The sequence below is a fragment of the Suillus discolor genome (assembly GCF_016758755.1).
Source record: "Suillus discolor strain FC423 chromosome Unknown F5147scaffold_71, whole genome shotgun sequence".
Taxonomy (NCBI): Eukaryota; Fungi; Basidiomycota; class Agaricomycetes; order Boletales; family Suillaceae; genus Suillus; species Suillus discolor.
In genome coordinates this window covers 18,863-42,258 of record NW_024541318.1, presented here as the reverse complement: position 1 = coordinate 42,258, position 23,396 = coordinate 18,863, and the positions used below count along the sequence as shown (strand labels likewise).

At 47.1% G+C, this 23,396-nt stretch overlaps 8 protein-coding genes across 8 annotated transcripts; 5 read left to right on the top strand and 3 right to left on the bottom strand.

Moving 5' to 3' along the window:
• Positions 1–74: 74 nt before the first annotated feature.
• Positions 75–1,247, top strand: F5147DRAFT_656675 (CRAL TRIO domain-containing protein; the record flags this gene model as incomplete). The annotated part of the gene is made up of 4 exons (XM_041434149.1): positions 75–260; positions 328–468; positions 521–681; positions 737–1,247. The coding sequence occupies 4 exons, from the start codon at positions 75–77 to the stop codon at positions 1,245–1,247; spliced, it is 999 nt and encodes a 332-aa protein (XP_041288068.1).
• Positions 1,248–2,328: 1,081 nt separating this feature from the next.
• On the top strand, positions 2,329–3,916 carry F5147DRAFT_392614 (CRAL TRIO domain-containing protein). Its single transcript, XM_041429571.1, has 4 exons — positions 2,329–2,778; positions 2,856–2,996; positions 3,048–3,208; positions 3,265–3,916. Exons 1-4 carry the CDS (start codon positions 2,593–2,595, stop codon positions 3,857–3,859), a joined length of 1,083 nt encoding a protein of 360 aa, XP_041288067.1. The 5' UTR covers positions 2,329–2,592; the 3' UTR covers positions 3,860–3,916.
• A 400-nt stretch (positions 3,917–4,316) lies between these two features.
• F5147DRAFT_778421 (uncharacterized protein) lies at positions 4,317–5,993 on the bottom strand (the record flags this gene model as incomplete). Its single annotated transcript, XM_041442132.1, has 3 exons — positions 4,317–5,696; positions 5,746–5,797; positions 5,848–5,993. 3 exons carry the CDS (start codon positions 5,991–5,993, stop codon positions 4,317–4,319), a joined length of 1,578 nt encoding a protein of 525 aa, XP_041288066.1.
• Positions 5,994–7,704: 1,711 nt separating this feature from the next.
• F5147DRAFT_392584 (uncharacterized protein) lies at positions 7,705–8,606 on the top strand. Its single transcript, XM_041429570.1, has 4 exons — positions 7,705–7,923; positions 7,975–8,123; positions 8,170–8,394; positions 8,485–8,606. Exons 2-4 carry the CDS (start codon positions 7,978–7,980, stop codon positions 8,495–8,497), a joined length of 384 nt encoding a protein of 127 aa, XP_041288065.1. The 5' UTR covers positions 7,705–7,923; positions 7,975–7,977; the 3' UTR covers positions 8,498–8,606.
• Positions 8,607–11,343: 2,737 nt separating this feature from the next.
• Positions 11,344–13,897, top strand: F5147DRAFT_840005 (uncharacterized protein). Its single transcript, XM_041444264.1, has 5 exons — positions 11,344–12,648; positions 12,704–12,848; positions 12,902–13,300; positions 13,372–13,412; positions 13,474–13,897. The coding sequence occupies exons 1-5, from the start codon at positions 11,434–11,436 to the stop codon at positions 13,480–13,482; spliced, it is 1,809 nt and encodes a 602-aa protein (XP_041288064.1). The 5' UTR covers positions 11,344–11,433; the 3' UTR covers positions 13,483–13,897.
• Positions 13,710–15,960, bottom strand: F5147DRAFT_716829 (uncharacterized protein). The gene is made up of 4 exons (XM_041438624.1): positions 15,890–15,960; positions 14,563–15,831; positions 14,361–14,505; positions 13,710–14,309 (listed from the first exon to the last, which is right to left on the bottom strand). Exons 1-4 carry the CDS (start codon positions 15,932–15,934, stop codon positions 13,894–13,896), a joined length of 1,875 nt encoding a protein of 624 aa, XP_041288063.1. The 5' UTR covers positions 15,935–15,960; the 3' UTR covers positions 13,710–13,893.
• Positions 15,961–17,061: 1,101 nt separating this feature from the next.
• On the bottom strand, positions 17,062–19,466 carry F5147DRAFT_656670 (uncharacterized protein; the record flags this gene model as incomplete). The annotated part of the gene is made up of 9 exons (XM_041434148.1): positions 17,062–17,113; positions 17,142–17,269; positions 17,351–17,494; positions 17,541–17,702; positions 17,760–17,797; positions 17,920–18,319; positions 18,371–18,396; positions 18,448–19,093; positions 19,146–19,466. The coding sequence occupies 9 exons, from the start codon at positions 19,464–19,466 to the stop codon at positions 17,062–17,064; spliced, it is 1,917 nt and encodes a 638-aa protein (XP_041288062.1).
• Positions 19,467–19,868: 402 nt separating this feature from the next.
• Positions 19,869–23,136, top strand: F5147DRAFT_656669 (uncharacterized protein; the record flags this gene model as incomplete). The annotated part of the gene is made up of 9 exons (XM_041434147.1): positions 19,869–20,054; positions 20,112–20,442; positions 21,477–21,686; positions 21,757–21,809; positions 21,856–21,938; positions 22,001–22,538; positions 22,576–22,623; positions 22,674–22,856; positions 22,915–23,136. 9 exons carry the CDS (start codon positions 19,869–19,871, stop codon positions 23,134–23,136), a joined length of 1,854 nt encoding a protein of 617 aa, XP_041288061.1.
• Positions 23,137–23,396: the final 260 nt, after the last annotated feature.

The window sequence follows — 23,396 nt, the reverse complement described above, 5'->3', positions numbered from 1 at the left end:
AAAAGCTCGGGAGTATAATGGCTTACATGGCATGAAGCTATGACACGTCAGAATAACTCTGTCCAACAACTGCGATGTCGATTTCCGTCCCACTCCCTATCCCGACGAACTCACACGATGCTGTGCCACCTTCAACGCTTCCCGAAAAGGAGCAAACGTTATATGACTGTGTCCTCGAACACTTCTCTGCAGCAGACTATACGCTTCCGAATATCAACCAGGAGGGTGCTGCACTAACAGTGGATGAAAAATTCTGGCTGGTTGGTGCATCTTATTGGAATCTTCATTTTTGTGCATCTGGTTGATCAACGATCGATACCCAAACAGTCGTATGAATGTCTTCTGAGATATCTACGTGCTACCAGCTGGAACGCGGATGCGGCCATCAAACGCTTAGAAGATACGCTCAAATGGAGACGTGAATTTGGAATCTACGACAAAATTACTCCTGAATATGTTGAACCAGAGGTACGAGGAAACGAGTTCTTTGAAATTCACGTTTGATACGAATCATTTGAAGGCAAGAAACGGCAAAGCGTTTATCTTCGGCTGCGATACTCACGGTCGACCTGCCATCTACATGAGTCCCTCGAAGCTAAGTGCCGAAGAGTCATTCCGTACAATCCAGTTCATTATCTGGATGATCGAACGCGCCGTTGACCTTATGGGACCAGGTGTTGAGTAAATGCCCTTCTACGCATCATGATAGTATTTATCTTATCTTGGCGTTCTCTAGGACGCTTGCGGTGCTGGCAGATTATGCAGGCAACACCAGAAATCCATCATTTGGTATGGTCCGAACAATAGTGGACATCGTCCAAACACACTATCCAGAACGCCTCGGCCTTGTGCTCATCGCACATCTTCCCTGGCTTTTGAACACATTCTTTAAACTACTCATGGCATTCATGGATCCCTACACCCGGCAGAAGCTGGTCTTCAACCCTGTCATCAATGAGAATGGTGTTTTCCGGACGACTGCAGACGCTGAAGTATGGGAAGCTCAGGCTGACAGCACTTTACGAGTATTCGAACCGGACCAGCTTATCCAGGAGGGTTGGAACGGCACCCAGCCGTTTGTCTATTCCCATGCCGCTTACTGGGAAGCGCTAGTGACGCTATGCGAGGAGAGGCGGTCTAGGATGGTTGCAGCGTGGCATTGCATGGGCGGGAAAGTTGGTATCAAGGAATGGGACGTTAAGGCTGCTGTCAAAGACGAGACTATAAAAGGGATTGACGGAGAATGACGATACCAGCCTCAGCCCTAGGCAGTAGCATTCTCTTTACTGACACGCTAATGTGATTATACCGGAGTGGTGGATGAAGATGTACACGCGTGCCAGGTCAAGACATATGCCTGGGGCTGTCGCTTAAAGACTCCCCAGAGTAACAAGTTGGTATGTGCTGAAGCCTGCCCTGGCGTACCTCGTCTAAGCTACACCAGGCCAGGAACTTCGTGCCTTGGATTGAACATTATGATTAGGATCAATCGTACGACAGCTGGAGGCCTCCGGCAGTAACCCAGCTGCGCTGGCAACTCCGATTCAAATAACGTATACGCAGCTCCCTGTCCAGCAGCCGAAAAGCCTCAATATTAATCCCATGAGCCCACCCATTCCAGTTCCCATATTAAAATCGGCCAGGACTCAGGAGCCTAGCTCAATACTATTTCCAAGCGCTAAGAGTCAAGTGATCCCAGCACAAACATCTGCACGACTAACGAAATTTGAAGAACACCCAGATAATCTGACTTCCCATGGACGATGTTATCCTATGACGCTTCATCGCATGAGGTCAGTGACAGATCGGCATACTGCCGTTCAGAGTGTTGGAGAGACTAAGTAATCAGTGAGAATAGAGCAACAACTTCAATGGAAAAGAGAATTAGCCTACGTTCACATCATGAGCTCACCTCGCAAATTAGACTGTGTCAGTGAGTTTTATGAACATCATGAAACAGTCCCCGATCATACCTCCTTTCAATGGTCATCGTAGTTCATGGAAGCATTTTGAAGCAATCCCGACTGCAAGACCCTGTGCTTGCGGAATTGTTAGAAATGTACTAACACTTTCTTGGCTGAGAAGTGTGGGAGACTGGGAGTAATAGGTGTCCGAGTCACTGTAATAAACGGTGTACGCAATATCCATGAGAAAGTAGTCCCAGGAGCAAGACAAGATATAGTGACGCATTGGGCGGAGCGCCAGCGTCGAATCCATGCGGCCGTGGAAGCCACAGAATCCAAATCAAGATGGATAATGTAAGATTGCTCAGATGAACCCTTGGAATTAACGTCACAGAACAGGTGACCGAGCCTTTTAATAGTTTGAAACCAAGCCATTTCTGCTTTTGACTTCTAAGGGCAGCTTCAATGAATTGGCGCGTGTTCTCTTCTCTTCTGCCTTCTTTATCAGGTCTAGGAAGACTAGGAAAACCCCGCCGATCTGCCCAGCAAGTCACTAGTACTCTTTGTGCTTCGAGTCGTTCCACTTGTTCGTTTAAGACTCCCGAAAAAGCTCTTGGAGATTACAATAACTAACGTATATATAATGTGAAACTAGGACACCCCAGAACAGCTCTATCCAACGACTGCGATGTCAGTTCACCTCCCACTCCCAGTCCCGACTCGCTCGCACGAGATTGCACCACCTTCAGCACTTTCCGAGAAGAACCAGACTTCATATGACTGTGTCCTCGAACACTTCACTGCCGTTGACTATTCGCTCCCGAATGTCAGCCAGGAGAAGGCTGCACTGACAGTGGATGAAAAATTTTGGCTGGTCGGTGCACCTTATCGCACTCTTCGATTTTGTGCATTCGATTGACCCGCGTTACCCTGCCTTATGGTGACTAACAGTCATATGAATGTCTTCTGAGGTTTCTACGTGCTACCAACTGGAACGCAGATACGACCATCAAGCGCTTAGAAGATACGCTCAAGTGGAGACGTGAATTTGGGATTTACGACAAAATCACTCCTGAATGTGTTGAACCAGAGGTACGAGGCAGCGAGTTCTTCATGTCCACGATTAATGTGAATGATTTGAAGGCGACTACCGGAAAAGCGTTTCTCTTTGGCTACGATACTCGCGGACGACCTGCGATCTATGTGAGCCCCTCAAAAGTGGGTGCCGAAGAGTCGCTCCGCACAATGCAGCTTATGGTCTGGATGGCCGAACGCGCTTTTGACCTCATGGGCCCAGGTGTCGAGTAAGTTCCCTCTTACGCATCACATTTCTTTCAGAACTTATCTCAGCACCATGTAGGACCCTTGCATTGTTGGTGGATTATGCAGACAGCACCAAGAACCCGACATTTGGCTTGTGTCGCTCGACGCTCGACATCATTCAAACACACTATCCAGAACGCCTCGGCCTTGCGCTCGTTGCACATCTTCCCTGGCTTTTGAACGCATTTATTGCACTACTCATGCCATTCATGGATCCTTATACCCGGCAGAAGTTGGTCTTCAACCCTGTCATCAACGAGAATGGTCTGTTTAGGACGACTGCAGATGCGGAAGCCTGGGATGCCGACAGCATATCACGAGTATTTGAGCCGGACCAGCTTATCCAGGAGGGTTGGAATGGCTCACAACAGTTTACGTATTCCCATTGCCTATATTGGGAAGCACTTGTAAAGCTATGCGAGGAAAGGCGCTCTAGTATGTTCGTGGTGTGGCATCGCATGGGCGGGAAAGTTGGTATCAAGGAATGGGACGTCAAGGTTGCTGTCAGAGACGAAACGGTCGATGCGCATGTAGATGTCGATGGGGCGTTGACGGAGAGTGGCCAACTTAGTCATGAGGAAGTCGCAGCCAAGCAATCGTTGTCAATTGACTTGTCTTTCCCGGCGTACTAACGTAGACCGAATCTATACACACATCTTGAGCTGTTTTATAAACTTGCTGGTAAATCCAAATTTGTTTGGGATCTGTCACAGGACGGAAGCTTGAAGACCAACTAAAATTACAGGGTGTTCATATCAGTGAGTTACCATTACGTTAAGAACTAGGAGTCATCACGGGAGTTGAAAGATTAACCATTGCTCGAATTGACCGGTGATTATCTACAGTATCGGAAATATTTCCTGGTGTGTCACTAAAGTACATACATGTTATTACATATCATAAGACGCTCGAGAAAAATATGCCATACATAGGGACCAAATTAAAGTAGGCCTTGTACTTCATTACTGAAGACAGGCCTGAAAAACTCGAACGAGATAAAATCATGTGCAAACGAACGCGCTAATAGGCATACCCATACATTTCCGAAGACTCAAGAGTGTGAGGACGTAGTCATGACGCAGACTCAGATTACAAGACACCTACTCCCCGACCATCTGAATACTGCGGCGGAGCTTCAACTGAACCATTGTTGCCTGGCGTAACATTATCAGCGCCAGTTTGCGCGTTAGCCGACGCCATATTTTGACCTCCAGATGCTCCGTGCACAGCTAAGCTGTCTGTGTCGGGGCTCTGAGAGAAACTTTGTGTCCGATTAAAGGATGTGAGGGAGTTCTTAACTGCGACATTGTCCACAGAGGTAGCAATTGATTGGATTCCGGGTTGAACGGATGGAGTAAGGTAGACAGGGACTGTCTTCCGTGGTGATGGTGGTGCTGGTCGAGGCCCCACAGCCATATACTCGATGGGTGCCACATCTGACATTTGAGCGTCTCCATATGGAGAGAAGTCTGTGTTAGAGCTCTGGTGCCAAGGCTGTGTCTGATTGAAGGGTGCATGATGGTCCCTAGCCGCCAAGTTGGTGGCAAGCGCATTAAGGGGGCTTGATTGTAATCCAGATTGAATGGATGGTCCAAGGTAGCTAGCGAGATCTGCCTCGTGTGATAATTGTGATGGACTTTCAGCGACGGTAGTCATTCGTCTGTCAACAGATGACATGGCCAAATTTCGAGCGTCTCCATACGCAGCAGAGTCTGCGTTTGCGCCCTGGCGTGAATGCAATGTCTGATGGAATGGTGTGCGAGGATCATTGGTAGTGAAGTTTCCGATAGACGGGGGTGATTGGCGGTTGTAAGCAGATGGCACAGTCGAACGAAAATCCCCGTAGACAGGAGAGTCTGTGGATGAGGCATGTGCAACAAGTGCGAAGTTGCCGGCGGACGAATTGGTCATATCTGACTGGGCTCCCAGGCTGTGTTGAATGGGTCGGATATAGTAGTTTTGTGTTTCGGATGGGAAAGGGAATGATGGCGGAATGTCACCGTGAGGGCCGACTTTGTAATTTGGATCTGTACGCTGCAGTTGACCTGGATAGCTTTGTGTGGGAGGCTGAACGTTTGCAGAGCGAGATGCCCTCCGTTTACGCCACAAGCACATGCCGAGGATGACCGATCCTATAAGGACCACCGCACTGCCGCCCACCGTGCCCGCGATAATAGCAACATCGTTGTTTGATGTACTAGTTGTAGTCGAACTGCTTGCTGAACTGCTTGAAATAGATGAAGCCGTGATCGTGGATGATATGCCTGCAGTGATTGATGGCGAGGTGGTGCTTATGCACGAGAAATTACCCGTCCCTACCACCTGTTCGAACCCAGAGATCCCACCTTGTCTGCCCAAGGAGTCGGTGACAAAATACATGAGGTTCGTCCCTCCGGTAACATCTGTTACTGAGGTAAAATTGTCGCTATCGGAATAGAATATAGTCAATTGTCCTCCAGGAATAAGTTGCTGTGGCAAGATAAGTAGATTATTTTCATAGGATTTGCGATGATCTGACCACAATAGTAATGGGCAGGACTGCAGTACTTTGAGCCAGAAGGGTCCATGGACTGCAGTAGTGGTAGGTCAGTGCCACAAAAAGTAGGCGGACCAAACTTACCTGCATTGTATCGGCGGAAGTGGATCCAACTGGAACGTGTAAGGAGGTGACAAAACTGCAGTGCTGCAAACGTTATCTCCAACTGAACTCCCGACAGTTAATATATTTGACGTCCCGCCCGAACCAAACCCGGTAGCGTCAGACATGACGAGTAGAAACGTAGTTCCCGTCGGCAATGACAATTGCGGTATTGAAAAAGAGCCTTTGCCATTGCTGAAGCCCGATGCTGGTACAGTATAATTCTGATACGTTTGCAAAGACTGGAAAGCACAAAGGTTAGTGTACAATTGATGCGCTTGAGACGATAGCGCCGACGGACGGGAGCTAAAAGTATTTCAAATGGTGCTTGCCCACCTGACGACCCCGATAATATTCAGCGGGAGCGTATAAAGTGTACTAGATATGCGCTTACCAGTCCATGAAATGTTGAGAGGGCCACATTGAGTGGGAGTCCCAACAGTCACACTGAAAGCACGAGCAACAGAGAGACAAGAAGAAATACATATAAAGAAGCGAACGAAGTGCATACTCAAGAATGAGGAAGACAAGAGGAAGATATTGAGAGGAGACGCAGGTGTCACTGTCGAGTAATATCTTGAGAAAGCAGACTCGAGGTGAGGGGAGATTGCGTCCTAGATAACGCTGACCTGGCGAGAATCATCAATCGCTATATAGCGTTAGACAATGACATGAACCTGTCAAGGCTGTTCGTAATCATCGATACTGCACGGTACCGCCTTCTGATACCTGGGGTCTGACATTCTGCATTCCGGTGTCTTCTCTGCTGTGTGGCCAGCCAAGAGTGGCTCTGAGTGAATGCACGAAGGATGTGACAGTGGTGTGTAGGCCACCTCTACCGCTCTACCGCGAACGCCGCGCAGTCACCAGTAGTATATGTGTATGGTGGGCTCGGCCGTCTCGATGTAAGAGAGAAATCCATCCGAGAGGGGATGGGCAGGCACCGACTTCAAAGTTTCAGTCTATCCAAGTTTGCTGTGAAGGTTGCCTGCCAAGTGCTAACGGGTACAGGGCCAACCCGATCAGCGATATGTGGGAAAAGTATAGCGAACCAGAATTCGGTTCCGTTCGGCCAATTTTAATTTCAGCTCGTCCATGTCCCTGGTCTCGTTGTCCCTATATCCCATACAATTCAGGCTACAATATCATTCTGATGCATCAGAACAGAAGCTAGAGACTCAGACTTGTGCGCCTGTTCTGCAAGCCGTTAAGTAGCCTATTTTTTTTATGCATCAAATGTTTCAAAGATGATGTAATGCAGGTCAGGAAATGAGTAACAGCATCAATGCGGGAAGAATGCATCCTCCGAGGATCCGACAGTTCGTCAAAGAAATTTACTCAGTCTCGCGTGCCAACTTCTGTCTTCTGCAGGGATCATGGAGCAGAGACTCAAACCGTCAATCTTCTGGGGTTTTGAGGTAGTACCTCGCCGACTCGGGTTTCCTTGGCCATCCGACAGTGACAGTGACACTAACACTATCTTGGTGCTACAAGTGCTATATTACTGCCAAACTCTCCGCTCACGTGCCCTTGAAACAGCGCTGGGTCCTTCGAGACCCCCGGAGGTGTAGTCTGCATAGGTAAGTATTTTCATGGGATTGTACGATTACCTCATTCAGCACAAAGGCTTGACCTGTGCGTGGCAACACGTGGACTCCTAGCCTAATGCTGTCGAACCAATCACAATGCAAGACAAAACTATCTAGGAGCGCTGGTCCGCGGTCGAGATGAAGATGACGATGCGATTATATGCCAGTCTCAAGTCTAGGGAGGACGACTATCACCCGATGAAAGGGGTTGAATCTACGAGCAACAGACTTTGTTGTGTCATTCCTGCCGACTGGCCGACTTGACCCATCGACCCTCAAGTTTAAAATTTCAAGCTTCAAGGCTTCATGTTTATATGGTAGATTCATACTACGCCACGAAACGCTTATCAATGATATCGCCTCACCGAGGTTCACATTCAGAATAGAAAGCCGACTGGAGGTCGAGAGTATAAATAAAAACCTACAACATTAGACGGGTATAAATAGCGTTTGCATCAGTCGCGCAAAGGTATTTACATCCCAAACTCTACTATAGACGATAGATGAAGGTTATGACAAGATCATGTCCGAGTCTACGACCCCAAGGGACTTCACTCCTGCCATTTATGTGAGCCCCTCAAAAGTGGATGCCAAAGAGTTGCTCCGCACAATCCGGCTCATTGTCTGGATAGCCGAACACGCTTTTGACCTTATAGGTCCAGCTGTCGAGTAAGTTCCCTTCTACGCATCACAAACTTATCTCAGCACTATCTAGGACTCTTGTGTTGTTAGTGAATTATGCAGGCAATACCAGGAACCCGTCATTTGGCTTGTGCTGCACAACGCTCGACATCGTTCAAATACACTATCTAGAACGCCTCGGCCTTGTGCTCGTTACATCTTCCCTGACTTTTAAACGCATGTATTGCACTACTCGTGTCATTCATGGATCGCTATACTCGACGGAAGTTGGTCTTCAACCCTGTCATCAACGAGAATGGTCTGTTCACGAGTATTTGAGCCGGACCAGCTTATCCAGGAGGGTTGGAATGGCTCACAACAGTTTGCATATTCTCATTGGGTATATTAGGATGCGCTTGTAAATCTTGCGAGGAAAAGCGCTCTTGGATGTTCGTGTGGCAGAAGGCATCCGTATTTTTCTCAGTTTCTGTAAACATCGAGCCAAGATCAATTAATCCTTCCATATCTGGCAGACTGGGTCTGAGTCAGCAGCCCCTCAGTAAATCAGTTTAGCGATCAATCGATCATAAACCCACTGCAATTTTACCGAGAATGATCTCAGCGACACTACTGTCACAGCTGCCCCATGATGTGCAGGTGTGTTTTGCGATCAGTCCTTATTCTGTCGCCGTAACCGATATGTCAACTCAGAGGCTGGTCCGAAGAGTGACTCTGAATCGTTCGGTTGCAGGCTTTAAGAAGCTGTGCAATCAACTTCCAGATTGCTCCACATCTGAGCTATGTATCCTGCAGCCAGTGTTCTACATGTATCTCGACCCAGACCGCATTCCTGCACAGTCGACCCCAGCCGCTACCACTGATATCGAGCTCGTCTACCAGTCACTTCTCGCGATTGTTGCAACTTTGCATACCGATGGTTCTGGTATTGACTCAGACTCGGCAGGTCCGGAAAAGCATCATCTCGTTTCCGCCTGGAAGCGTGTTGTTCCTTGGCTTGTCTTCTTTCATGACCAATTCATTATGTGCAGAGCCAACTATCGACCCATCGACAAGATGGCTGCCATCAGGGTTGTCACTAGCTTACTATTTCATGTTTCTGCGATTGAGGGCGACCCCACCGAAATATCAGTGCTTAGCACTCCCGTCCTTTATCGCCCGATCGCGGAGTTGTGGTTGTTAGCCGTGAACACCAAAGACAGAGATGTAGTGTGCTTGTCATCGCGGGCCGGCGCTCGCACCACTTCTTTTCGCATTTTCGGCACCTTTGTGATTTCAGAATGTATATGCGACAAATCCTTTTTGGCCATACTAGCAGAAGTGTCAGGTGGCGTCGACACCGTCGCCTCTGCAGCTCTGAAGTATGTCAAAAACATACGGACGATGGCTAAGGACCCCAATATAGCCTCCGACACTTTCAAGCTCAGGATGGTTGTATCAATGTTTTCGTGCTGTGTTGCAATTATCTTATCGACGAGCATGCACGATGCTGCCATGCGGGAAGCATACATCCTCCGGCAGTCTGTCAAAGAGGTTTTCTGGGCTCTCCGTGTTCTCCAGTCTCTTCCTCCGGGCAGAGGGAGCATGACGGGGACCCTCCGCTCAACTATTCCGTACCTCCGCCTTCTCCTTGAAAGTGCCGACGACCCTGTTTCAGTATTCCATCAAGCCCTTTGCGCACACGCCGTCGAGACAATGGTACACATAAGTCCTTCTGAACACCTGTCAGTGGAGATGGTGGGACCGGGGAAACCTCATATGGCCAATGAGGCTTTTCTTAGGGTCTTAATCGATTACACTCTTCACGACAAAATCTTGTCTTACGTCTCAGAACACGTGGACACCTGGTCTGATGATCTCGGACCAATCGTGAGACAAGACAAACACCTCTGGGATGTCTGGTCCGAAGTAGAGCAGAAAATACGATCATATGGGATACTTAGGTCCAAGGCAGAAATGATAGTGTGGCCATCACTAAGTAAAAAGGGCTGGGTCCTACAAGTCAGTCATAGACTTCATTGCTTCAGCTTCGTTCCTGCTGATTCGTCGACTCAGTACTACCAGTGTTACTGCGGTAGTACTGCGGAAGACATTCGACTCAGGCAATGTGCGGGATGTCAGGTTGTACGGTACTGCTCAAAGCGATGCCAGCGTAATTCCTGGTATAGTCACCATAGGTTGAGCTGTGAATTTCTAAAGGCAGCTGTCGGCGAGTCTTTTCGATGTTAAGATATGCGTATTATTTCCACTGACAATGTACCCAGGCTCGTCGATACCACACCACGTGAAACGTAGTCTGCCTTTGCTAGCCGCTCTAGAAGTGGGCCATAAGCAGCGCAAGTGGGACAATATTCTGAGATTGGTCGTCGCTGCACGGTATGAATATCCGGAAGATCGGGAACGACTCGTGGTCGAGCTAGCTCTTGATAAGAACGAAGAATCGGTTCGACCTCTTCGAGACTACCTCTTCCTGTTCGATGGCCTCTCTGAAAATGAGGTCGTGAACCGCTTATCATCTTGGCCAGATTCGAGGGGCCAACTTCAAGGACTATTCCTTTGTTCAGTTATCACGATACACGATCGATATGCGGCACGGCAAATTTTATTCAGTCCGTGTATTGCATTAGATATGGAGATAGTGCCGCAAACGTTCAGCGGTAACGTTCAGGATGTGTGAATTACTGTACATTTTTCGGCGGGTCTCGCTTGTGTTTGTTCTTTGATCTGTATCGGGTCTGGCTGCCAGCCCCAAAAGGGATGACGCAGTCATATCACTTCTGATTCTGGTACGAATGTTAACGTTCATTGATTTCTCCAGTCGCTCTGTTTACCCATCACTCACTGTATATGTAGTACAATTCAATTAGGGCTATATGATCTGTTATAAGCTTAGCTTCATCTATCGTCTGTAGTAAGGTTTGGGAGGGTTTGGGGTGGCCGCGACTGACTCGGACGCAAGCGCTATTTATACTTGTTTACACTTATACTTCTCGATATCGACTTGAAGCGACTCGACATTTAATCCAGTGTATGAACATGAGGCCTCGAGGGCCGATGATTACCGCATTAGATCTTAAGTCCTTCGATTTGGTTTACCTACGAGAGACTCAGTCACCACCTGCCACCGCCCATTTTTACTGAGAATGATCTCAGCGATACTACTGTCACAGCTGCCCCAGGATATACAGGCAGGCGTTTTGCGATCTATCCTTACTAGTTTGTTATCGCTGCATACTGATATATCATACAGAAGCTGGTGCGGGGAGTGTCGAATCGTTCGGTAGCTGACTTTGAGCAGCTCTGTGATCGACTTACAGACTGCTCCGCACCCGAGCTATGTATGCTGCAGCCAGTGTTCTACATACACCTCGACTCAGATTTCATTCCTGAAAAGTCTACTCCAGCCGCTATCACCGATATTGAGCTCGCAAAGTGGTCACTTGTTGGGATCATGAAAACATTGAACAAGTCACAGTGTCCTGGCACTGAGCCAAAAGAATATCTGCTTTCTGCCTGGAACCGTGTTACTCCCTGGCTTGTCTTCTTTCATAGCCAATTTATCATGCGCAGAGCCAACTATAGGCCAATTAGCAGGAGGCTAGCTGTCGACCTGGTTGGCTGTATTTTGCAGCAGGCCAATAACATGATCACAAGCGGCGGGGACACAGCATTGATCACCACACCCTCCCTTTACCATCTGCTCGTAGAGTTATGGTTACTCGCCCTCAAAATAAAAGACGAGGATGTGCTGATCATTCCCCAGCATCCGTGTAATCAATCGATCTATGGCCCTCAACTCGCTTCTCTTGAAATTGTCATCCCATTGGTGCTTGCAGAGTGCACGAGCAGCAAAGCCTTTGTGACAACCATGCTCGAAGTGTCAGGCGACATTGGCACGGTCGTTTCTACAGCTCTGGAATACGTCATGCACATAGGATCGATGGCCCAGGACCCTAATAAAGTCACAAGCCTTCCAACATCACTCGGGATGCTTACATACACGTTTTCGAATTGCGTTATTGTCATTATCGAATTAAGCAAGCACAACGCCGCAATGCGGGAAGAATTCATCCTACGACTATCCATTAAAAAGATTTTCTTGATTTGCCGCATCATCCAACTTCTTTTTTCTTCTGTAGAGAGCATGGATCCCAACTTTGGCAAATTCACACTCATCCAGAGTTTCGTGTACCTCGTTGCTCTCCTTTTCCATGCGAATGACACTGTCCCAGTGTTACATCAAGCTCTCCACTCATATGCCTTCGAAATAGCCATGGGCATCCAAGGACCCGTTGTGGAGGTGGATCTTCATGATTGCAAGAGAAGTTTTCTTGTGGTCTTAGACATTTTCCTCGTCTACGACAAAATATTGACCTACGCGTACAAACGCGTGGACGCCTGGTCTAATGCTCTTGGACCAGATGTGTTACCAGACGAAACCATCCGAAAGCGCTGGTCTGCAGTCGAGATGAGGATACGATTATATGCCAGTCTCAAGTCCAGGGAGGAAAAGATAAGGCGGCCATCACCTGATAAAAAGGGCTGGATTCTACGAGTCAGTAACTGACTTTGTTGTTTCGTTCCTGCAGGTCAACTTACCCAAAGAACAGTGTTACTGTGGTGATATTACAGAAGATACTCAGCTTAGGCAATGCTCGGAATGTCAGGTTGTGCGGTACTGCTCAAAGCGATGCCAGCGTGATTCCTGGTATAGTCATCACAGATGGAGCTGTAAATTTTTGAAGGCAGCTGTTGGCAAGTCTTTTCGATCATTCGGCTCACATCATTTTCATTGACAATCTGTCCAGGTTCATCGACATCGCACTACGTGAAACGTAGTCTCTGCCTGCTATCTGGCATAGAAGCTCGCGTGGTCTTGTGCAGGTGGTCGGATATTCAGGACCAGGTAGCCGCTGCGCGATGCAAGTATCCACAAGATCAGGATCGACTCGTTGTCAAGATCACTATAGATAAGGAAGAGATATCAGTTCAACCTCTACGACACTACCTCTTTGTGTTTAATGGTCTATCTGAAAATGAGGTCGTGGACCGCTTATCGTCATGGCCGGATCCAAGGGGCCATCTTCGACGATCATTCTTGTGTTCGGTTGTCGCGATACGCGATAGATATTCGTCGCAGATCTTATTCAGTCCACATACTGCATTAGATATGGAGACAGTACAAACGCTCAGCCGTTACCAGCAATGTGTGTGAGCTCATGTTGCTCAGGTCTTGCTTGCACTTGTTCATCGATATTGATGTTCTATATTGGGTCAGATCTGGAATCGCGAAGGAAGAAATATGAAGCGCCAATGGCTGTACGTCTTCGCTCTACACAGCACTCGCATACATTGCTGATCCTACATTGCGTCGTCATAGCACGGATGAGATTGGAATTAGTGGGAAGTTTTGAACACGGATTAGTACTGACATCCTGTAATTTTTGTTGGTTTTAATTTCGGTGTACGTTGGTACGTCGGAAAAGAAAAGGTTGACAATGAATGACTGGCTGCGGCTTCCTCACAACTGAAGCTGGTCATTCATCATGTCCGACACAGGGTCTACGATCCCAAAAGACTTCACTCCGAAGTCATATATATCTAAATTGAATTGTACTACATATACAGTGCGTGAGGGGTAAACAAGGCGACTGGAGAAAGCAATGATTAATGAACCGTCGTACTACTACTAATCAGAAGTGATATGACTACATCGTCCCTGTCGGGGCCGGCAGCACGACCCGACACAGCAGATAAAAGAACAAACGCATGCAAGTCCCGCCAAACGATGTACAGGAATTCACACGTCCTGAAGGTTACGGCTGAGCGTTTGCGGCACTTTCTCCATATCTAATGCCGCACACGGACTGAATAAAATTTGCCGCGACCCATATCGATCGTGTATCGTGATGACCGAACAAAGGAATTGTCCTTGACGTTGGCCCCTTGGATCCGGCCAGGATGATGATATGCGGTCTACGACCTCATTTTCAGAGAGGCCGTTGAACAGGAAGAGGTAGTCTCGAAGAGGTCGAACAGACTCGTCGTCCTTATCAAGACCGAGCTCGAGCACAAGTCGTTCTCGATCTTTCGGATATTCGCACTGTGCAGCGGCGAACAATCTCTGAATATTGTCCAACTTGCGTTGCATATGGTCAACTTCTAGAGCGGCTAGCAGACGCAGACTACGTTTAATGCGGTGCGGTGTCGATGACCCTGGGTACATTGTCAATGGAAACAATGTGCATATCTATCGAGACGACTTACCGACAGCTGCCTTTAAAAAATTACAGCTCAACCTATGGTGACTGTGCCAGGAATCACGCTGGCATCGCTTTGAGCAATACCGTACAACCTGACATCCCGCACATTGCCTGAAGCAAATGTCTTCTGCAGTACCACTGCAGTAACACTGGTAGTGTTAAGACGACGAATCAGCAGGGATGAAGCAATGAAGTCTGTGACTGACTTGTAGAACCCAGCCCTTTTTACTCAGTGATGGCCACCATATCGTTTCTGCTTTGAACTTAAGTGTCCCATATGTTCGAATGGTCTGCTCTAGACTGGACCAGATATCCAAGAGGTGTTCGTCTTGTCTCACGATTGGTCCGAGATTATTAGACCAAGCGTCCACATGTTTACAGACGTAGGACAATATTTTGTCGTGAAGACTGTATCTGAATAAGATCCTAAAAAAAACCTCGTTGATCCTACGAGGATCCGTCTCCACTACCTTCACCTCCGGTCCGGAAGGACTTATATGGACTATTGTTTCGAAGGCGTGTGCGCAAAGGGCTTGATGGAGTGCTGATACAGGGTCGTCGCCACGTTTAAGGAGAAAGTCGAGGTACGTAAAACTTGAGGCAAGGGCATCCGCCATGCTCTCTCTACCCAGAGGAAGAGACTGAAGAACACGGAGAGCCCCAAAAATTTCTTTGACGGACTGCCGGGGGACGTATGCTTCCCGTATCGCCGCATCCAGCATGCTCATGGTTGCAATAATTCCAATACAGCACGAAAACACTGGTACAAGCAGCCCGAACTTGAAAGCCTTGAAGGCTATGTCAGGGTCCTTAGCCATCGACCGTAAGCTCTTGAGATATTTCAGAGCTGCAGAAGTGACGGCGTCAATGCCACCTGACAATTCGAGTAGTATGGTCACAAAGGATTCATCGTGAACGCATACTGAAACCAACATGACGCCGCAAACTCGAAAAGAAGTAGTGCGAGCGGGGTCTTTGTCTTTGGTTTCCAGGGCTAACAACCACAACTCTGCGATCGGGCGATAAAGGGCAGGAGTGGTAAGCAATATGGTTATGCTGCGCTTGTCACCAAGAGTTGAGACATAAAATAGTAAGCTAGTAACAAGTCTGATGGCAGCCATCTTGTCGACGAGTCGATAGTTGGCTCTGCACATGATGAATTGGTCATGAAAGAAGATAAGCCAGGGAGCGACACGGTTCCAGGCGGAAAGCAGATGTTGTTTTTCCGAACCTGCCGGGGGGCCACCATCGATACAGCCCAGAGTTGTAACAATCGCGTGAAGCGACCTGTAGACGAGCTCTATATCAGTGGCAGCGGCTGGAGTTGACTTCGCAGGAATGCGTTCTGGATCGAGATGTATGTAGAGCAGTGGCTGTAGGATACATAGCTCAAATGCGGAACAATGTGGAAGTCGATTGCACAGCTTCTCAAAGTCTGCAACCGAACGATTCATGGACACTCTCTGAACCAGTTTCTAAGTGACACATCAGTTATGGCGATAACAAACTAAGGATCGATCGCAAAACATTCACCCGCACATCCTGAGGCAGCTGCGACAGTTGTGTCGCTGAGATCATTCTCGGTAAAATTGGATCACGGTGGTTTATGATAAGGAATCATGCCCGCTGTACACTAGTATACTAGACGGGCATCGATTTCCTTCCATCACAGAATCGGGCAGGAGATGCTTTTGATAGATATTTTTGGCAAACATCAGTAAACTACAACTTTCTCACAGAGGTCACACACATGGGGCCTCACAACAGCAAGTCACGAGGCTTCACAGTTCACACAGGCTCACAGTTCATAGCGACACAACACTTCCAGTCGCTCATAGCTAAACAAGACTCACAGTTAAACAGGGCTAAGGTTCCTAGTGGCATAATCTAGTATTATAAAGTTGTTTGACTTGAAGCTCAGTGGCCAGACTCAAACAAAAGTGTGACAAGAATTGATTCCATATGGCTCAAAGCTACATACATCAGCAAAACCCTTGTGTGATTTGAGGCAATGTGCAGTACCACACAGTGCCATACAGTGATTGCAGCATCACAGTGAAGTCCCCCCCTGTGCAGTGGAGCCACAGCGCCACACAGTGCTGCCAAATTGAGTCAAGCTGTGCAGGAACTCATTCGTCGCTACCTGAAATATCTCACGATCGCTAAATATAGCGCTGTGTAGACTATTATTAGTACTGTGCAGCGGTGTATAAGGTAGCTATATAGCACTACACAGAGTTGTACAATCCTTTAAATACTGCCTGTTACTATGCACGTCAGATAGTTTAGATGTGTTCTCGCATGCCACAAGCGGTATCAAGTGCAATATGAAAACATTAGCATTGAAGCAAGGGTAATACGGTAGTAGATATGATGTGATCAGTATGGGATGTAAGGGCTAGTGCATATTAATCAAGTTCAACCACCCAGTCGGAATCGCTCTCGAGGTCTTGAGGCTCATCATCAACAATGACCCCAGTCCTGTCTCCATCAGGAAAACCCCAACTTACTTAAGCTTGCCTTAAACAGACTTAAGTCGTACTTAGTGACTTAGCCTACTTTGCTAGAAATTCAAATTTGACATATTCAGGAAAAAGTTGTTCAGTCATATTAGCATACATATTTTGTTACAGGTTACACTAAAAAAATACAAAATTTACTAGGTAGATGATGCATGAGAGAGGAAACAAATGTGGCTAAGTTGATTAAGCAAGATTAAGTAAGTTGGGGTTTTCCTGATGTCGATGATCAATAGTACTAGTTTAAATAACACAGGAACACATACATGCCAGTCAGAGCCCAAGATCGGAGCGCTTCATCGAGCTTCTCGCTATGATATTCATCATCTGCGACCTGCTTGAGCATATTTGTTAGTTTATGGTACACCTTTCCGGAATCTCCCAAAGCTGTTTGCTTCGTGTTCACATGGCCATACAAAGAGTAATATAAATCAATAAAAAAACAACGATGCACGGACTGATTCGATAGGCTTACGATGGTGGCAACGAGGAGAAGGGCTTTGCGAGGGATGGTGTTATGAAATTCAGGAAATTGTTGTAATGATTTCGAACCGCCGTCATAGAATGCTTGAAGGCAGACAGAGCGGAGGCCGCTGTGCACAAAGTTAGAAGTACGATCCTGCTAGCAGGTTAGCATCAGATTTTGAGATTATGATGGTGCATACATGCTCATCACGGTCTCCATGCAAATATGTTGAACCCTTCAACAATGTACTTGCTTTCTGTTTGATCTCGCTCTCACTGCCACTCAGCTTGTACTCCACAGGAACAACATTGATCGTGATTTGCTTGATCCTACTGCGAAAGTTGATGGAATCATTATAGATCTGCCGGCGTATGGACTTGAGTATTGATGGGGAATCTCAGATAAAAACGACCCTTACAACAGTGGCCATGTCATACTTGTATTGGGGGTAGAAACCTAGATAAAATTGTTAGCGACACACTACTATTAGACCAGCCAAAAAAAAAAATCTGCTTCAAGACAGCAATTTTGTGCCTCCCAAGCCATGATCGATTCCATGACTAGTTCCAAGCATATACCAGTATCACCAAGGGCTTCCTTGCGTGCAGGGAATGGGTCTGCAATGGCAAGATGCAACCTGAAACAGGCCTTTGTGTAATTTAGCAGTTTGACCCAAAGATCTGGAAAGAAACCAAGAGTCTTCCGTTTTGGAACAACAGCACTGCCCTGTGCATTCTTGGCTGCCTTTGTGCAGCCGCAGACTTCTGAATCTGAATCAACCTTCATGTCACCATCAGAGTCCACAGCCGCTTGACGATCGTTGTTTGACCGGAGATTGCTGGTGCAAGCGCGCTTGGTGTTCGGCTGTTTGACCGTGAAGCCAGAATGGCGCACTGAATGCAAGTACATTGGTGATGGAGACCAAATACGACGATTGGTCTTCTGATGCCGTTTAACGACATCATAATCCACGTTAGGCTGATGAACATGATCAATCCAAGCTGAGTATACCATATAGTAGTTACTTACCACTTCCGCTATTGTATTGGAACGAGCTTGTTTGCTAGCACCATGCAATCAACTAGTTTGTGGTTGGCTCCGCTCACCGTGATCTTTACGCCTATCTTGCCTGTCATCCTTTCGAGATGCATGTCCAAGGCGGTCGACCCGTTGTTCTGCCTGACCTTGATGGCGCTGGGTGTGGCCGATATCCTCATTCTCGTCTGCAGATCTGTCAATTGACAATTCAACAGGTGGAGAGGTACACATTTCGTCGTTGCTCAGAGGGAACTTGTCATCATCGACCATGTTTAACCCATCATCAACCTTGGACATATCCTTGTCGCCGTGATGTTCGGTTTCTTCATTTTCCGATACAGCAACAGGCCACAAGATGGAGGAAGCGCTGTCTGGAAAAGCTCGACCTGCCCCCGACGATTTTTTGCGAACAGGTGGCTTCGGGCGTGGGATGGTAGGCTGCGCCCCATGGATAGTGGGTGCACGTATGACAGGCGGTTCAACAGCAGGCCTTCTTGCAACCTCTGTGTGAGTATGGGAGCGTGGTCTATCCCGCTGAATACAAGATTTTAGATGCTCAGGGTGCTCCTCCAACCCAAAATGCTGCAAACTGACGTAACCCGGAGGAATGGGGTTCTTCTGTAACCTGAACCTTTCACCAGGCTCTGCAACGTGCAGAGAAGGTGCGAAACCTGCATCATCCGATTGATCTGGTGTCGTAACTGCTGGTACAGCCTGTGGAATATTAAGTGTAAGGGAATGTGTAGCTTCACATTGTAGAACTTACTGATTTTTTACCCTTCTTGCGAGTTCTCTTTTTCGCTGGAGATGGCGCCATGATGTTCTCCGGCTCTCCATCAGGTATAACAAACTGTTGTCCCTTGCCAGTGCATCTTCCTGGTTCATCAATCACAGCTTCTCCAGCCCTCCTTAACTGAGAGGCTGCTCCACCTTTTCCAGCATTGGGACGTCTGGTACACCGACGAGGCCCCGAAGGTGAGTCAACCTCAGGCTCGACAAGTGGAGTTGCGATCTCCAAGTCGTAATCACTCAGGTTGAGCGCTGAGGAATCAGATAGCACCACTCGCAGACGCTTCAACTTGCCCATGGTTGGTGGAGGAAACAACGGCAAAGACAGATGGCCTGAACTCGCTAAATAAACTAAGTCCCATGATATGAGATAAAAAGCAACATGTAGACTTGTAATTGAATCTACCTATTGCTACTGAGTCCGCTTGATGCCATAATAATACTCCCGTAGACACCCGTATGCTCGTGAACTGTTTCAACTAGATACATTGTTCTATTGCATTATGTCCTCTACTATTAATGACCAAGCCTCTATAGTGACACCAACTGTAGCCGTTCCTGTGTCATCCGGCCCACTCAATGCTGTGACACCTGCTTCTCCCTCCCGAGCCAAAAAAGTCCATATACCCGGCCCCGAACATATCTTCCCCCAGACTCCTGTTATCCATCCACCCATTGGCAATCAGTACAATGTATTCCAATGTCAACTGGAACTCCTAGAGCTATTGGTGCTCTTCCAAAATACATACCCTCCAAGGCTGGAGGGCTCATGCAACACTTGATCACGCCAAATATCTCAGAGTCGCACCATAGCCTTGTTGCACATGTGTCCACCTTCCAAACAAACAAAGATTATGATGAGAGTGACACAAGTACTACTGGTGATGTAAATTATACATCTATTCATACTTATGGTATACTATGAGTGCTGATAATTGCCTAGGAATCCACTGACTCCGCCGAAGAAGCTAGAGCCAGGCTAGTTTTGGACGCCTCCAGAGCACAGCGAGATGTTCGTCTTGCAGAAAAAAAACTTGCAGACTCCATCATCAAAGAGAATGAAGCACTTGGGAGGCTATACAGGTTTCAAGCAGAAGAAGCTCAGAAACAGCTCATGGACGCTAATTTCAGTATCGGTTACATATGCCATTCCATCCGCAAAAGCGGTGTCACATTATCAGATAGTAATTCGAAGCCCCGAAAACGTCGTCGCACATCTGATGATGGTCGAGTTCATGACTTGGATGAACTACTGGTACCAGCCAATCGCCTGGGTAAGCAACTTTAAATTGTACAGTAACTCTTCAATTCACATATTCCACAAGATGTTTCTCTGACGCTTGGATGCCAGCCCACTCATGACTCGGAGGCTCCTGTAGATAACGGTTTATAATGCGATCTTCTTGTTGTATTACATTGTACCTATGATACCGTGTCAACCCCTGTGGCCTCCAATTTGAGTCTCTTTTGAATCTGTACTAGGGGCTGTGATAGTGGCAGCTTAATGTATTTCTCTGAGTCTTGCACAATCAGTAAGAATGATTTATTGGACATGAAGTATACTACATATGCTACCTAGTACAGAGCACCTGAGTGGCACTGCAGACCACCGTGTCTGCTACATGCCGCTGTATGCTGCTGTGTACCACTGTGTAGCACTGCGGAGTGCTGTATTTCAGGTTTGAACTCCGCTCTTGCTCAAAGTCCCAGCTGTCCCCATGACGCATGGGCTTTCTACTATGAATATCATTGAATCTGACAGCAATAACTGCATGGCTCAAGCAAAATTGTGCAAAAAGACAGACTTGAAGTAGATTATTACTAGTAGTAGTATGAATTTTTGTGGAACAATGGAGCACTAGTCCACAACTAGATATGTCAGCTGGCCACTGGTTGAGCTCCTGCCTGGGCTGTATTGATAGACCTTTGTTGGCATCTTAACTTAAACACTCTCCAACGAGTCTCCATCATGGCCATCAGTGCCAGCAGACATGGGTCTCTCCCCCTCAGCACGCTGTAGGGATTCATTTCTGGCTAGGCTTGTAGAGACTGTCTTTACCTTACCTTATGTTGGCACTTTGTAGCTTACATAATCAAGTTACCTTTTCACCAGTTACCAGTATGAGTCTGAGTACTCAGCAAGTTTCTATCATATTTCCTCTCCTCTGAGCCTTGAGCCTGGTCCAGAAACCCTTTAGGGTCGAATAGCAGCTAGGTTCTGCAAGACCCAACACATTGTTCTGAATCACCATCAGAATTGTTGTACCTTCAACGCCCTCATTGTACTCTAATGTTACTCAATCTGCAGGCCAGTCAGGAGACTGGCTGCCTTTAACACCCTCAGCCAATCCGAAGTTATCCTTCGTCTTTGGTCAACAAACACTTGAAGAATTGCATGAAGACATTTTCAAGCCTGTAGTAGAACTACCTGACCTTGATCAGCTAATCCTTCTTGGTGATAACCTTAAAGCAGCATTCATAAAAACACTTGCTTTTAACTGCGATCATGCTGATGAAGGTCTGAATATTGGTACAAATTATTTGCGATCTTTTTCTTTTCAGTTAGATTTGATGACTGCACTCTCAAGATCACTGTATCACCATTCTTGAAGAACTTCAGTGGTTTCAACTAAACACGATCGTAAGGTATTAATTGAGTCCGTCGAGTATCTCTAACGCCCTTCAAGACCATCCGGCATATCACACCAGCAGAATACGCGGCTGTCTTATCGTTTACGTCTGAATCTCCTAGTATAAAGTTCAAAGCCAGGTAAGCCAGCTGCTCAGATTGCTCACTTACATCTTGTGTTGATTGTTACTGACACATACAAGATCCAACTACTTTCCAGACACTCAAGAAGTCGAGATTATGAGCCCCTCCCCCATACATGAAACCATCATCACATGGCTTCAGAAGTGCTTCATCACCTACTCTTCGCAAATCAGTCACGATGACCAGTACATTGACACACAATTCTTCATGAACAATCGGCTCCCCGATGAAGAATCATTGCAGCAAGTCCCGGATATCATGGGTGTCGTGCACTGTGTTGATCAGTTTGGCAACGACAAAAGCTTCGTTCAGTGGCTCGTCGAGGTGGGTTTCAGCCAAAGTAACGCATCCATCATGCACAAATTTGGGAACATGGTGAAGAACAATTCAGACATTAAGATGCTAATCAAGATATCAATCAATGAGGACGGCACATTCCAAGGTCCCGAAGAGCACACTGAGGTTGCAAAGTCGCTTCGCAAATCTGGATCGCGGATGACCCGCGAGAAATTCAAGAGCCTCATTCCGCCCAAAACATCTGACACGATGTATGGGCCTGTAGTCGTTGGGGGGCACAACTGGTTGAAGTTGAAGGCAGTTAGAATCACAGTCTACTTGAAGGATGAAGCATCAGGCAAGTTTCAATTCGATTGGAGGGATCCTGAGCACTATGCCTGAAGGGGTACGTCCCGTTTTTTGTGTTATGATTCACTTTATGATTCAAAAACCCAGACTCTCATCCCTGTTGTGGATATGGTAAATGTAGATCGCGTACTCAACATGAGTGCTGCGAACCTCAAGGCCGAGATCATCTCTATCATGGAGGGGTTCGGGCTCGAGAAGAGCATGATAGACAAAGCTCGTGATTCAAAACCCAAGCTACTGTTCAACTGGTCCTGCCGCCGCTATGCAAATGTCCTCCGCTGTTTGCGACACTGCATACTTTCGTTATGTCGATTGGTTCAACTTTAAGTACAACAACAAGCGTAAGGGTGCTACTAGTACTACCGCTCACACCACAGAACTTTCTGGCGAGTCATCTCAGGCCATCACCCCTCTCACTCCTCTTGCCAGTGGTTCCACTGAACGTGACTCGAAGAAGCCGAAGGTTTCACAAGAGAAGGTGACGAACTTGAAGAACACTACGAAGAAGAAGAAGAAGGCAGGCGGCAAGATGAAGTCCAGGGCTTTGTGACCGAATGAGCCCTGAGTAGTAGTAGTCTTCATTTCGCACTGACATTTAATGTTCATTGGATACATAGTAAAGCCCACCGAGTACTACATTACTTGTAGTATATTCATCCATGTTGTCTGCATTGCATCTACCATACTGTACGTACCACTACCTTCTCTGTATCATATGCATTCATGGTGCTACAATGTTTTTCTGCGCTACTAGTGCTAGTATGTAAGCTGAAAATTAAAAAGGCAAGTGAAGTGGGTGTTACTTGCAGT